At 43.4% G+C, this 14,255-nt stretch overlaps 1 protein-coding gene across 1 annotated transcript in view; it reads left to right on the forward strand.

Annotated features, from left to right (window-relative positions):
* Nucleotides 1-14,255, forward strand: part of enpp1 (ectonucleotide pyrophosphatase/phosphodiesterase 1) — a 52,644-nt gene that overhangs the window by 2,835 nt on the left and 35,554 nt on the right. The window contains exon 2 of the mRNA XM_047387709.1: nt 1,485-1,557. Within this exon, the coding sequence (XP_047243665.1) occupies nt 1,485-1,557 (73 nt within the window). The remainder of the gene's footprint in view (nt 1-1,484; nt 1,558-14,255) is intronic.

Consider the following 14,255-nt stretch of genomic DNA (forward strand, 5'->3'; position numbering starts at 1 on the left):
GTTTTGAAACACTCTTCAAAACACGTTTTAGGGTGGATTTATTATAGAATATTAAACAAGAATGGGCAAGGATTGAACTGTTTAGCCACAATAACAAGAAATATGCTTGAAGGAGTTATGGCAAAACTTTCAAACCTAAGAGCACTGTATTAGTTGTCCAGTATGGAGGTGGTCTAGTCATGGTAAGGGATAGATTTGCTGCCAGTGGTACTGGTGCATTGCACAAATTGTGCTTAAAGGGTGTTCCAGAAGGACCATGATTCCCAGCACACATCAAAATTGGTTTTGGAATGGATAAAGCAGACTAACATTTAGGTTCTGGAATGGCCCAGTCCTCAACTCTATGGACATTTTTTGGGCTAACAAGGCACGGCCAATAACCATCCATAGCCACTTTTTCATGTGGGTTCGTGGGGGAATTGGTGTCTATCTCCAGTGGTTATAGGGCAAGGGGCCAACCTGGGGTACAACCTGGACAGATTGCTAGTCCACCACAGGACAAATAAGCACTTTATAAATTCAATTCTATTTACAATTTCATATTTGGTCAAACTCCAAACCCCGGAAGAGTGGCAGTTTGGTTAAGGCTTCTTCTCATTTCAGTTTCATCAGAGCTCCTATTAAATAATTATATTTAAAAATATGAATAAAAGCACTATCAGATACAGTGTAATTGTACTAAATGGTGCGCTAAAGCACTCTGTTCAGCATGGTAAGTTTAATGTTAGAGTGGTATTATACTGGAAGCCTTTGATTGCTACAAAAATGAGTGAAGAATGTTAAATCAAATAGTTGTGGGCTTTATTTATATATTTGAGTCTGAATGAAGAATTTTAACCCTGTGTGAATTTAAGAAAACTCACAGTGCATTCACATATGACGACATAGTTCTCCTCTATAATCATCCCACTCAAGAAAAACAATTACATTTATTAGATACTTATGCTCACAATTAGTGCACTCATACTTTTTCCCAGAACTCTGCATGCCAAATAAATAATTACTCAGTCTTATGACCTCTAAACAGCAGTTATTGACATAATGTTGGTAATATTTTTATTTTGGCAGAATTTATTGCTATTGCCATCTTTGGTCTTTAGAGCTGATATTTTGAGAGTGGAAGTGTATTTACTGAATTGATTTAGTTTACAATCCCTGTCAGCAATGCAAATCTCAACTTTTCACAATGACCATATTCATGGCAATATCAGTTTGAATATGCTGTAATTTATCTTCTCTTCTCACTTGCATCAGGTTTAAGGTGGGTGTTGCAAGTAATAAAATAGTCAGACATCAACTGTGCCAAAAATAATTTAAAGTAAGGCAATCAATGGTCAAAGCAACAGGCTCAGTCCTTATTTGAGAGCTTTTAATTTTGGAGCCTGTAAAGTCAGTTTGTGTTTGCCAACCCCTGCTGTTCAAGATGTGCTGAATGAATTTGTTTATTCTGGTGACTTAAATAGCAACATGTTTTCTTTATTCAGATTGTGCTGCTGTGCCTACTGCTCATCCTTTTGGCTGTGGTGATTTCAGTGAGAAATGGCGGTAGGAGCACAGGTAAGCTTTAAATTTAAAGACATTCAGTATTCCTACTATTTACACTGTTTATTATAAAGGGTGTTTTTTTAAGGAAATATTTTAAAGGGTGTAGCAGTATATATGCTTGCACTTTGCAGATTGTTGGTGTTTATAACAGTGTTGCAGCTGTTAAAATTTCTTTGGTAAAGCCACTTCTAAAGAAGCGACTCAATCAAGCTTTATCTTTAACACATCTCAGAAACAGCTCTCCTGAAAATGACTCAACCTATATATTCTGGTGAGCTTACTGTCCTCATTGTGTTGGATTTCAATGCTACCTCCAATACTGTTGACCATTGGGTCTTTATGAGTAAGTAACAAAACCCTTTTGGTCTTTCTGGAACAGTGTTAATATGGGTTAAATCATTTGTACCTGAACGCACTCAGCCATTCTTGATGCATACAGTATGTCTCACTTGTGAACATTATTTCCTGCGAGATTCTCCAAGGCTCAACACTAGGCCTTGTTCGTTTACCTTCTATATACTCATGGTAATAAGTTAGAACACCCTATGATGGCCTGTGTGTTTCTCAAAGTGATTAAATATTTAAATATTTGAAAAAAATGGATATGCAATGTGAATTGTGACAATTGGGAAATACAAGTATTATGCATTAAAAAAACCTAAAGAAAATACCTTTCCAAATTCCCTATAACATTCAATAAAAATATAATTTCTAGTGAGAAATAAATATTAGGATACCCCCATATTTATTATCTAATAAAACAGCTAAAAGTGAAGATAGGGCTATCATATCAGAGGTACATGTTGAGAACATCATTACGCAGCATAATGTTTGAGGTTTGCCTTAAACCTCAAACATTTTATTAATGTGCTGCTGATTGTTGGTATGAGAGTGAACAATGGCAAGAAGCTGTCTGAAGCCTTCAGAAAGAAGTAGCTTATTAGTCTGGTAAGGAATTTATAAAGATCTCAATAGAAATTTAAGTGCATGCCTCTACAAGTAGGAAGGGCCTGCACAAGTTTAACTTTCATTGGAGATGTGCAAGAAGGAAACATTTGCTGTCCAAAAAAAACATGAAGGACCCACTATAGGTTGCCACAGAGAAAATGGGAAATCACCAGGTCTTCTGGAATGATGTTCTTTGCACAGATGAGTCTAAAATGTAATCATTTGGGCACTAGAACGAAAGACATGTTTAGCATAAACCAAATACAAACTTCACACTGCCTGTGCAGTACCGGGAGTTTTACCTTTCTGGCGGCACCTCTCTTGACCGTGCTGTTTGAGAATAAACCCCCAGTAGGCCATCTGATCCAGTCCTTTCTTCGACCCATCAGTGTATAGGACCCACTCTGGCAGCCTTTCTTTCACAGACGGCTCTAAGGGTGTTTTCTTGCTGGCTGGATGTGCTGGGCCAATCTCAATGTCGGGGTCCAGCAGGATGTCTTCCCATCTTCCCCACCTTGTATTGGTTGCTTTTGTGCTTTCCACCGTTCCTTTTCTGAGATACTTGTGGACTTGGCTCTGAGTGATGACTTTAATCTGCTGTCCTCGTGCTAGGTCTTTTAAGGTGCTCCAGTATCTAGCAAGCACTGCTAACTCTTTTTCTTCTTGGGGGAATTTCTTCTCTACAGATGACAAAGTGTAACTCCACAAAGTTACTAACCCCCCATTTTCATTGCTTACTTTCAGCATGGAGTCCTCATCTTCACAGCTGATCTCGGCCACCAACTTTTCAGTCAAGCTCCTCGGTTCCAACCTCACGGCTTCTTGGATGGCTCGTTTGAGCTTATCCAGGTCGTTCTGGTTTTGATGTGTCCAGTTTTTCTTTGCCAGTTTTTCTTCTCCTTCTTGCTTCCTTAGGCAGGCATATAACGGCTTAGCATATCTTTGATAATTAGGAACATGATCTCTCACATAGTTGCAGAGTCCCAACATTTTTTATAGATAATTTTCGGATTCAGGTGGCTGGATTTGTGCTAGCTTCTCTTGATACCCTTCTGAAAGTCCCAAAATCTGCTGCTGTGATTTTCTCCACCGCTGTTTGCAGTCTCTCTAGGTGCTCCTCTTCGGTGTCGTCTGCAATGAACACATCATCTATGTACACCGTTGCTCCTAGGTCACCCAAAACTTCCATTACAGCTGACTGGAACACATTAGGGGAGTTCTTGTACCCCTGGAGTAACCTTTGCCACACATAACTCTTGCCTTTGTGTGTAAATGCTGTCTTGCCTGGTGATTGCTTTGCAAGTCTGAGGGAGAAGAATCCATTTGCTAGGTCAATGCAGGATTTATATTTCTTGACTCTCAGTGTCTTCAATGCTCCTTGGGGATTGATTAGGCTGGCTCGGTTTGCTATGGTTCTTCAATTGAGGGCCTTGAAGTTGATTACTGGCCTCCAACCTCCTCCTGCTGACTTTGGTTTCTTTACCGCTTGAATGGGACTGTTAGTGATGGGATTTAGCTCTTCTCTGATGATTCCTAGAGCGCTTAATTGTTTTACTATTTTATCCATTTCTTCAACGGCACCCAGGTTCAGGGGGTACTGTCGAACAGGTGGCTAAACTCCCCCTTCTATGAGGTGCACATACTTCGGTCCCAAGTCTCCACAGTCGCTCTTGAACTGGGCCACATTAGCTGAGGTAATGATCTTCCGTAACCTCTCTTTCCCAGCCTGGGAGAAGTTGCTTTCTTTCAGCTTCTATTCGGTTACTTCTGGCACATCTACTGCTTTGTACCACTCTTGAGCCCCGGTTCCACTCTGAGTTGATCCTACTTTTTGAGATAGAGAGCGGCGCTCTCCCCGTGGTTTGTTGAGTTCTTTCCAGTCTGTGACGGTGATGAGGTTGTATGGAAGCTTCAACAAAATGATTCCTTGCCAAGTTCCATACGGCATCTCTTCTACGGTCCCGTTGGCAAATTGGACCGTAAGGTATCCCATTGTCTTTAGGCCTCTGCGAGTCATGAATACCTCAGCCCCGGTGTCCACTAGATAGGGTTCTCCTCCCACCTTTGTGTAGATTTTGTCCCCCCTCCAGTAGGCATTTTCCAGGGTGGCTCGCGACCGTGTCATCATTACTTGGCTGGCCCCCCGGTCCCGGATCTGCGGGACTTGAAGAGGGCCTTCTTTTCTTCAGAGGACAGTTTGTCGTACTCCTCCCTAGGGAGAAAGGTGCTTTTCTTTTGTGGGCCTTGCGATGCTGGTGGTCCGTAAAATCTTCTTTGCAGTTCTTCTCTTCTCTGAAGCGGTGGTCTGTTAGGGGGGTTGGCTGGAGCTTTCACACTGGCCTTAGTAGGTGGTTTGGCCCCTTGTCCTGTCTCTTTCTTTCTTCTTTCTTCATAAAACTGCTGCTCCAGATCATAAGAAATTACTGCTTGATCCATCTGTGGAATTGTTTTACCCTGCATCAGCATTTTGGCAAAAGCGATCTCTCCTCTCCTCCCTTTGGTTACTTCTCGGAGGGCCTTCACATATCTAGCTGGTGAGATTGTTTGCTTAAGCACATGCCATACCGGTGCAAGGCGCTGACTTCCATCCATGCCCAGTCTAGCTCTTCTGATCTGGGAGTCTTCATCATCCATGTCTTCCAACACTAACCTCTCATAATGACTTTGAGATGTTGCTTGTTTGTCTAAGGGATGTCTTGTTGCATGGCTCAGCCACAATTTTTTAGCTTCGTCACTTTCAGTAGCATTGGTGATCATCGGCCACACATCTTTGATGTAATCTTTACTACTCTCTTTTGATCTTTTCTCTCTAACTAAGGTCTTCATCTTTTTGTACTCACGAAAAACATCAGCTTCAGGGCTGGATGCCGTGGGTTGTTCAGACATTTTCCCTATGGGCTTGCTTGTTGAGCGTGGTACTAACAGCAGTGGAGGTTCTTCCTCGGCTGACAGCTCATCAACCTGTCACTCAATCTCTTGTGCATACTTGTATGCGGCTTTCTTTAGTCTTCTTAACATCACATCATGCACAACTCCTACATAAGCAGTTCTGAATTTACTGGTCAGGGGCTGATAAGTTGCAAGGGTGTGGTACGATGGCATCATTAGGATGTTGGCCCATTCCCCAACTGTTGCTTTTACCCTGAGTTCGACTTTGTCTTCCAGGTGGTCAGCCCATACAGCCAGGATGTGGTAGTCTCTCTGTCCAGCTTCTGGTATGTACGCTCGACGGCCATCATTCGCTTGAACCGGCCCCCATGTCAGGTCTCTGGCCATTCTTTCTGAGACCCGGTAGATGTCAAACACTTCCACTGCTTTCTTTTGAGTGGCTTGTGAGGGGTTGCCAGCTGCACTGGGATTGAAAACAGGCTTCCACTGTCATCACTCTCTGCCCCAGAGGTCTCATGTTCTGATGGTTCTTCTTCTTCCGAGCCACTGACTTCCCTGTCTTCTCTTTCTGGGTTCAAGGGCTCCATTTTAAATGGACTCAGGAGCTCCTCTTGGGCTGCACTTTGTTTTATCTTTTTCTTTGCTTTTAAATCTTTTGTTGGAACCAGCTCTGTTTTATCTAGATCATCCAAGCTGCAATTAGCTAGCCTACGTTCCACAGCCTGCACGGAGGTTGAAGGGGCAGCTGCATCTTTCTTTGATGATTTTGGTCTTTTCTCCAGGCAGGACACTTGGGCGGTCTCACTCTGCAAGTAGCGTTTTTCATCAGGGTGTGGTTTGATTTCGTTCCCTTGTTGGATTCTTGGTATCTCTAAGTGAGGGGGATCTTTCGGCTTCTTCTCATCCATCCTTTCTACTAACGCCAGCTCTCTCTTCCTCCGACTCTCATGCTGGCTAAGGCAAGTGACGATGACTATTTCGGTCAGTGAGGCATCTGTCAGCAGATTCTTGACTACATGGTGTGCTGTTGCAACGGCTACTTTTTCTGCCGACTCCCATGGCAGGTCATGTGATCTCAGTCCGTCTAGGCATATTGTTACCCTTCTCAGGCTGTGGTTGATGGCAGCATTCAGTCTTTCTACCCACATTTTCTCTCTGTACTCTTTCAAGTCTTCTCCCTTCTTGTAAGCGACAATGGGAGAGTGGATGACGGCATAATAAGTGAGGTCAGCCCCACTAGTCAGATGCACTTTGCTTGGTTTGTTCTGGCTCACTTTTCTTCTCAGCTCTCGAACCTCTTTTTTGTAATCTTCCCCTGCCTGGGCTCTTAACCTTTTCCTGAATTTGGTATTGTGGATCTTGAAGTTGTCATTTGTGAAAACTAACAGTCCATCTCCCTCTATGTCCCGGGGGTTTCCGATAACTTGGTAGAGTCGAGTCCCGTTTTGCAGGGAAATTCGTCTTGCATCTGTGGGCATTGGGTCTAGGACTTTCCTCATCATGACTCCATCTGACTTCTGACTAACCTTTCTTGGCTCTTTTCCTTCAAAATCCGTCTTTCCTGTCATTCTGAGTTGGTTGCTGGCACTGTTTTCTTTGGCTTCTTGTTCAAATTGGAAGGTAAGGTCTCTTACTTTACTTTGTGTGGGGTCATGCTCCCTGTGGCTTGGGGTGTTGGCCATCCGTTGGAGGTTTCCCTTATGGCGCTCGAGGGCTGCTGATAAGAGGGCTTCCTGCCTGGTAGTCTCTTGCAGTTCCTGTCTGGCCTGAGCAATCCGTTGAAGGATTTCACCCGTCGGTCTTGTGATGTATGGGGTAATAGTTGGTCCTTGGCTGGGTTCAGCCCCTCTTTGGTCTTGCTCTTGTTCTGACTCGTCGCCCTCTCCTTCACTCTCTGTTTCTTTCGTTAAATCATAAGTTGGTATCTCTGAGTCAGCTCTGTGGTCTTTTCTATGATCTGGTCTGCCATACTCATTACACTCCTCAAGCAAACTCTCTTTATCGTCAACTTGGATGGCTCGGAGCTTTTCTTTGAACTGGGTCATCTTTCTGGTCTCTATTTCATACTCTTTCAACCTCGCCGTGGCTCTAGTGTTGGGGTTTTGAGGTACCTGTTCAGTCCAGACTCACTGGAAACCATCTTTACGATCGGGTCATATTTTTCGGATGGACTGTGCAGTGACACCAGTTTCCCCAGTCCCCAAAGTTCAAGGAACCCTGTCTACCATCGTAACCATCGACTAATGTCTTCCTTCCTCTGGACTGCTCTGGGGCATAGTATCACAACCTGTCTAAATCCATGTTTTATATCTGAACAATAGTATGCTTCATCTCTTTGGAGGTGGTATGCTAGCTGACTCTCTAGTTCTTCTTTTGATTGCTCTTTGTTGAAACTGAAGAACATTTTCTTTACCAATGAAGCCCATGTTGAATATCCGTCCCCACCTAACAGCAACTCGGTAGGTAAGCAGTGTAGCTCTAACGGTGTTGATGTCGGTTGTTCTATTGACGGGAGTGGTCCTTCAGCTCCCCGCTCCGTCTTTTCCTGCGTTTCACTCTCTTCGTCCATCGCTATGTCTTTGTCGTCTCGAGTTGTCCGTCTCCAAAGCCTCTTGAGGATCCTTTGAGTAGGGATGGATTAAGACTATTTGGCTACTAGCTTTATTGTCTGGGTCTGGTCAGTCTACCCTCAATAAAGCCCTATCCTCACCTGCACGCTATGCAGTTACTGCGAGGGTTGTGACTGATGGCCTTATCAGTCACAGACAACCTTACTCCCTTTCAGGCTGTCGGTCCGGGGTACTGCTGAGCATCCTTCTTCTGGGGCCCCTTTATCTCTGTCAGGGTTCCTGTTTGGGCGCCACCTTTCGTTGTCCGATGAGCTAATCCCTCCCTCCTACTTCCCTATGTCTAAAGGGATTGCTCAAACCAGCTCTCCATCCAACGGGTCCGGACTTCCCCAAACCTGAAAGGTCTTACTAAGCAGGTTTAATGTAAGTTCTGTTTAAGCTGATGTCGGGAAATGACTCGCCGAGCCTCTGACAGCCTTCATACAAAAGTCTCGCCCTTCTTCAACTGGTGGTCTGGACGACTGAGTAGCCTATCGCATTCATCCACACTTTCAACAGTCACTTTAGTTCACAGTTGCTCATTCCCTAATTTTACAACTGGCTCTTGGTATATGGGCTAGGTTGATTTTAGTGGCTCGGCACGAGCCCCAAGGGCGCTGGTTTAACAAACTTGGCTAAGGCAACCTATAAAAACCTCCTAAAAAATCTTAGAACCAGGCAACAAGACTTTTTACCACCAATGAAAAACCAAAAAATACGGTGACTCAAATAATTGAATGTCCACGATTTAACTAGAATTTTATATGCTTTCTTTAATTAGTAACACTTTTGCAGGGGTCAGTAACAGCTTAAATTTGGCAACACAAAATAATTTCAATAATAGAAATGAATCAATCAACTCAACCTGTCTTTCCCTAATGCTGAAACTAGTGAGTTTGGAGAGGCTTTGAAGACGGAGGCTCATCCATGCACCTGATGGAGAAGATTCTTCTGGTAACAACGAGTGGTTTCTTGAAGGGAATACGACTTAATCTTCAGTTTTCTTCCTTTAAGTGGCAGGCACTGATGCTCCAGGCTTTGACGGTTAAACAGGATCTTTGTGGTTAAATGTCTCCGAAGACAGTAGTTTCCAGAGGCTGAAGAGTTGAAGGAAACCCGGAGACATAAATGAGGTTGATTCAGGACTTCCAGAAGCCTGAAACTAAGAGCAATCAGCTGTTCACCGATCAAGTTCACTTCGGTTGTCTGAATAAAAAGGCTTTAGATTAAATCAGATTCTTAATCTTGAGGCACAGTCCTTTCTGGGCCCATGAGTTGATCCTCTTTTTTAATGCAGTCGATCAGTGGGGCCGTGTCTCTGTTCCTTTTCCATCTAAGCTTCGTTTCTCTGTCCGATCTTTTTGGTTGGTCTTCTGTGAGGAAGCAATCCTGTTCCCTCCTTCAGCATTGCTTTTATGGTGCTTGATGCTTTCACCAGTTCAATTCAATTCAGTTTTATTTATATAGCGCCAATTCACAACACATGTTGTCTCAAGGCTCTTCACAACAGTCAGGTACATACATTCCTATTAATCCTAACAATTGAACAGTGCAGTCGGAGTTAGCTTTTTATTCAAATTGGATAAAAAGTTTTTCTATCTAAGGAAACCCAGCAGATTGCATCCAGTCAGTGACTTGCAGCATTCCCTCCTCCCGGATGAGCATGTAGAGACAGTGGACAGTCACTGGTGTTGACTTTGCAGCAATCCCTCATACTGAGCATGCATGTAGCGACAGTGGAAAGGAATAACTCCCTTTTAACAGGAAGAAACCTCCAGCAGAACCAGAACCAGGCTCAGTGTGAGCGGCCATCTGCCACGACCGACTGGGTGTTTGAGAGAACAGAGCAGAGACACAAAAAGAACACAGAAGCACTGATCCAGGAGTACTTTCTATGGGAAGGAAAAGTAAATGTTAATGGATGTAGCTCCTTTAGTTGTTTCACCTAGAAAGAAAGAACAGATAAACTCTGAGCCAGTTTTCAAGGTTAGAGTCTGAAAGAGAGCACATAGAGTTTGTTACAGTTAAGCTCAGTCAATCAGCCTAAGCCTTTCGCAGCATAACTACACAGATAGTTTCAGTTCAGATTATTTAGTTAAACGGCGCTTATTTACAACAATGTCGTCTCAAGGAACCCCACAAAGGGTCCCACTGATGGTCATTGTTATACTAAAAACCACAAGGATTGGGATACCTCTCGCTGTCAGACTGATTATAACCATTGGAAAAGAGAAGGGGTCATACAGGTAGCAGAAATGGAGGGTGTGTTTGCACCTCAACCATAACTGAGCCGGTTTAGGCTAAACCAGTCAGCCCCTTATTAGGCTTCTCAGTTATTGCGCCACCTATTCAGCTCAGCTTCTTGATTATTGCTCAATACTATAGTCATGGTCACTGTGACCTACTGATTCTGTTTCTCAACCTTGGAGATTCCGATAATAGCCATGCTGGTCTGTAGTCGCATCCTCCCTTCCTCCCGTTTGCCCTGAAAAGGTTCAGTGTCAGCATGCACCTGACTCGTCACTCCTAGTCATCCTACAGTTCTTTCACTAATCTGCTCAGTTTTAAACTTTACACAGTATTACAATTCAATTTAATTCAATTCAAAAATACTTTATTAATCCCAAAGGGAAATTAAACGTTAATATAGCTCATATTATGAAGATTTCCTCAAAGAGCCATTGTAGATGCTGATGGCTATGGGATGGAAGGATCTTCTGTAGCGCTCCGTCTTACAGCAGATCTGAAGAAGCCTCTGACTGTTGTTGTAGGACAGTCTCATGAAGAGGATGCTCAGGGTTCTCCATAATGTTCTTCATTTTATGAAGAATCCGTCTTTCCACAATGATCTCCAGAGGTTCCAGAGGAGTCCCCAGAACAGAGCCAGCCTTTTTTATCAGCCTGTTGAGCTTTTTTAAGTCCCTGGCTCTGATGCTGCTTCCCCAGCAGATGATGGCAGAAGAGATCACACTCTCCACAACAGACTTATAGAAGATATGCAGCATCTTGCTGCAAACACCAAAGGACCTAAGCTTCCTCAAGAAGTACAGTCTGCTCTGTCCTTCTTGTAGATGGCTTCACAGTTGCATCTCCACTCTAGTCTGTTGTCCAGGTGAACACCGAGGTATTTATACTCCACCACCACCTCCACTTCTCCTCCCATGATAGAAATATTTTTCGACTTATTCCTGTTTCTCTTAAAATCTACAATCATCTCCTTTGTTTTAGTCACGTTCAAAATGAGATGATTGTTTCCACACCATGCCACAAAGCGGTCCACCACCTTCCTGTACTCAGCTTCTTGTCCATCTCTGATCCACCCCATGACTGCAGAATCATCCGAGTATTTCTGCAGATGACAGGAGTCTGTCTTGTACTGGAAGTCTGAGGTGTACAGAGTGAAAAGGAATGGTGATAGTACAGTCCCCTGTGGTGCTCCTGTGCTGCTGACTACCTGGTTAGACTCACAACCCTTCAGTCTCACAAACTGTGGTCTGTTTGTCAGGTAGTCTTTGATCCAGGAGATTGTTGAGGCCTCCACCTGAGTCTTCTGGAGTTTCTGACAAAGCAAATCAGGTTGGATTGTATTAAATGCACTGGAGAAATCAAAGAACATGATCCTCACAGTGCTACTGGCTTTGTCCAGATGACAGTGGGTTTGTTGAAGCAGGTGTATGATGGCATCTTCAACTCCAACTCCACAGCGATAAGCAAACTGAAGGGGGTCCTGATGGTTTACTGTTTGCTTACTTAGGTGGGCCAACAGGAGTCTCTCTAGGACCTTCATGATGTGAGATGTCAGCGCAACAGGTCTATAGTCATTGAGGACTGATGGGTGAGTTTTCTTTGGTACCGGAACAAGACAGGAGGTCTTCCACAACACCAGAACCTTCTTCTGGGCCAGGATGAGGTTGAAGAGGTGCTGCAGAATCCCACAGAGCTGCTCTGCACAGACCTTCAGGACTCTAGGGCTGACATGATCTAGACCTGCAGCCTTATTCCTATTCAGTCTCTTCAGTTGCATCTTCACCTGACTTCTTGAGACACACAGGTGGAAGGGGGAAGCAAAGGAAGCATCAGCATCTTCTGATATGGTTGAAGGCAAACATGTAGAAGCAGAAGGATCTAGGGCTGAGGTGGAAGATAAAAAATGTGAGGTGTTACTGGACAGCTGTGGGTCCTGTGGGTCAAAGGAAGATGGAATGTCTGTTTGGCTGTGAGCAGGAGAGGAGGATGCGAAGCTTGTTTCTGAACTGAACCTATTGAAGAATGTGTTCAGTTCATTGGCTCTGTCCAGACCTCCATCGGTCTGATCATCCTTCTGCTTGAAGCCTGTGATCTTCTTCATCCCTGTCCACACCTCTCTGATATTGCTTTGCTGGAGCTTGCTCTCCAGCTTCTTCTTGTACACTTCCTTGCTGTCTCTTATCTTGACTTTAAGTTGCTTCTGTATAATCCTCAATAATTCTCTGTCTCCCTCTCTGAAGGCTCTTTTTTTCTTGTTAAGCAGGTCCTTCAGGTCACTGGTGATCCAAGGTTTGTTATTGGGGAAGCATCTCACGGTTGTGGTGGGGATGGTGTTATCCACACAGAAGTTTTTATAGTCGGTTACACACTCAGTCAAGGCATTGATGTCCTCTCCATGTGGCTGGCACAGTGCGTCCTAGTATGTAGCCTCATAGCAACCTTGCAGAGCTTCTTCAGCTTCCTATGACCATTTTCTCACAGTACTCTTTATTACAGGTTGCCTCTGAACAAGGGGCTTATATTTTGAGCAGAGATAAACAAGATTGTGATCAGATTTGCCTAGAGGAGGTCTTGCTGTAGAGATGGATGAGTCCTTGACATTTGCATAAAACAAATCCAATGTTTTGTTTTCTCTGGTAGAGCAGCTGACAAATTGTTGAAACGTTGGAAGTGTAGCAGAGAGTGAAGCATGGTTAAAATCACCAGAAATTGCCACAAAAGCATTGGGGTTTTGTGTCTGTAGCTTAGCAACAACTGAGCTGATGGCATCACATGCAGTGTCAGCAACAGCGGAAGGTGGAACGTAAACTGTTGCCAAAATAACACAGGTGAACTCTGGGTAAATAATATGGACGAAAACTTACTGCCAACAGTTCAATATCTGGACTGCAGAGATGAAACTTCACAGTAACATGTCCTGGATTACACCATCTGTTGTTCACAAGTACTGCCAGTCCACCTCCTTTACACTTGCCGTTCCTCTTTAAATCTCTGTCTGCTTGTATAGTTAAAAAGCCCAGCAGAGAGACGCTGGAGTCGGGGATACGATCCTGCAGCCATGTCTCAGTAAAACACATGATACTGCATGTCCGGTACTCTGGCTGGGTCCTTTGTAGGGCTTGGAGTTCATCCAACCTGTTTCCCAACTATCTCACATTGCCCATCAAAATCGACGGAAGAGATGGTTTGAACTTCCTCCTTCTCTCTCTTCTCTTAGCTCCTGCTCTGCATCCACAGCATCTCCTTTTCAACTCATCAGGGATTTGGGGTTGTAGCTGAAGTATTATTTGAGCTTTTGAGATATTAATCAGCTGCTCCCGGTTGTAAGAAACAACCCCGTTGCCATGGCAATGCATCATAACAAATGTCCAAAAATGTACAAATAAAAATAAAAATACACATTCCATTCTTCAGCTTTCAGCATTTACTTTAAAACACAGTTGCAAAACCATCACTTCATTCTTTTTATTCATGCTTCACAAATGATTAATGTTATATTTCTTTCATATATAGCTGATTGAGAATGTCAAACCTTAATGTTTCTTTCTCTAATTCTCAGTTCTTAACCACATTTCAATCATACATCTTTTAACTTGTTAATCAAAGATTACAAATTTTATTCAATACATGTGAAAGAATGTGAAATCATCATACATCATTTCTTTGCATATACTTGTTTATATTTTTGCAAAAGATAAGACAGATAACATGTGGCTGATAATATGTGGGTCCACACAGGCCTCTCCAGTCTCAGCTCCAGAATATGAGAACATGCTTGTTTCACTCCCCACTGCTTCAACTGTGTTTTAATAATTATTGCATGGATTACACATAAGGATATTTATTGTAACTTTTATGGAGTTAACTGTGAGCATTACAAAATGTCACATGGATTACATGGAAAGATCTCAGGCAGGCAGTGTGTTAGCACAGACAGCTAACAGCATCTCGCTACATACTCCACACAGTAACCGTACTCTTATTTAAATTTGGTCTGACAAATTGGAAGATTACTTC

Source organism: Girardinichthys multiradiatus, chromosome 15, assembly GCF_021462225.1.
Source record: "Girardinichthys multiradiatus isolate DD_20200921_A chromosome 15, DD_fGirMul_XY1, whole genome shotgun sequence".
In the NCBI taxonomy this organism is placed as follows: domain Eukaryota; kingdom Metazoa; phylum Chordata; class Actinopteri; order Cyprinodontiformes; family Goodeidae; genus Girardinichthys; species Girardinichthys multiradiatus.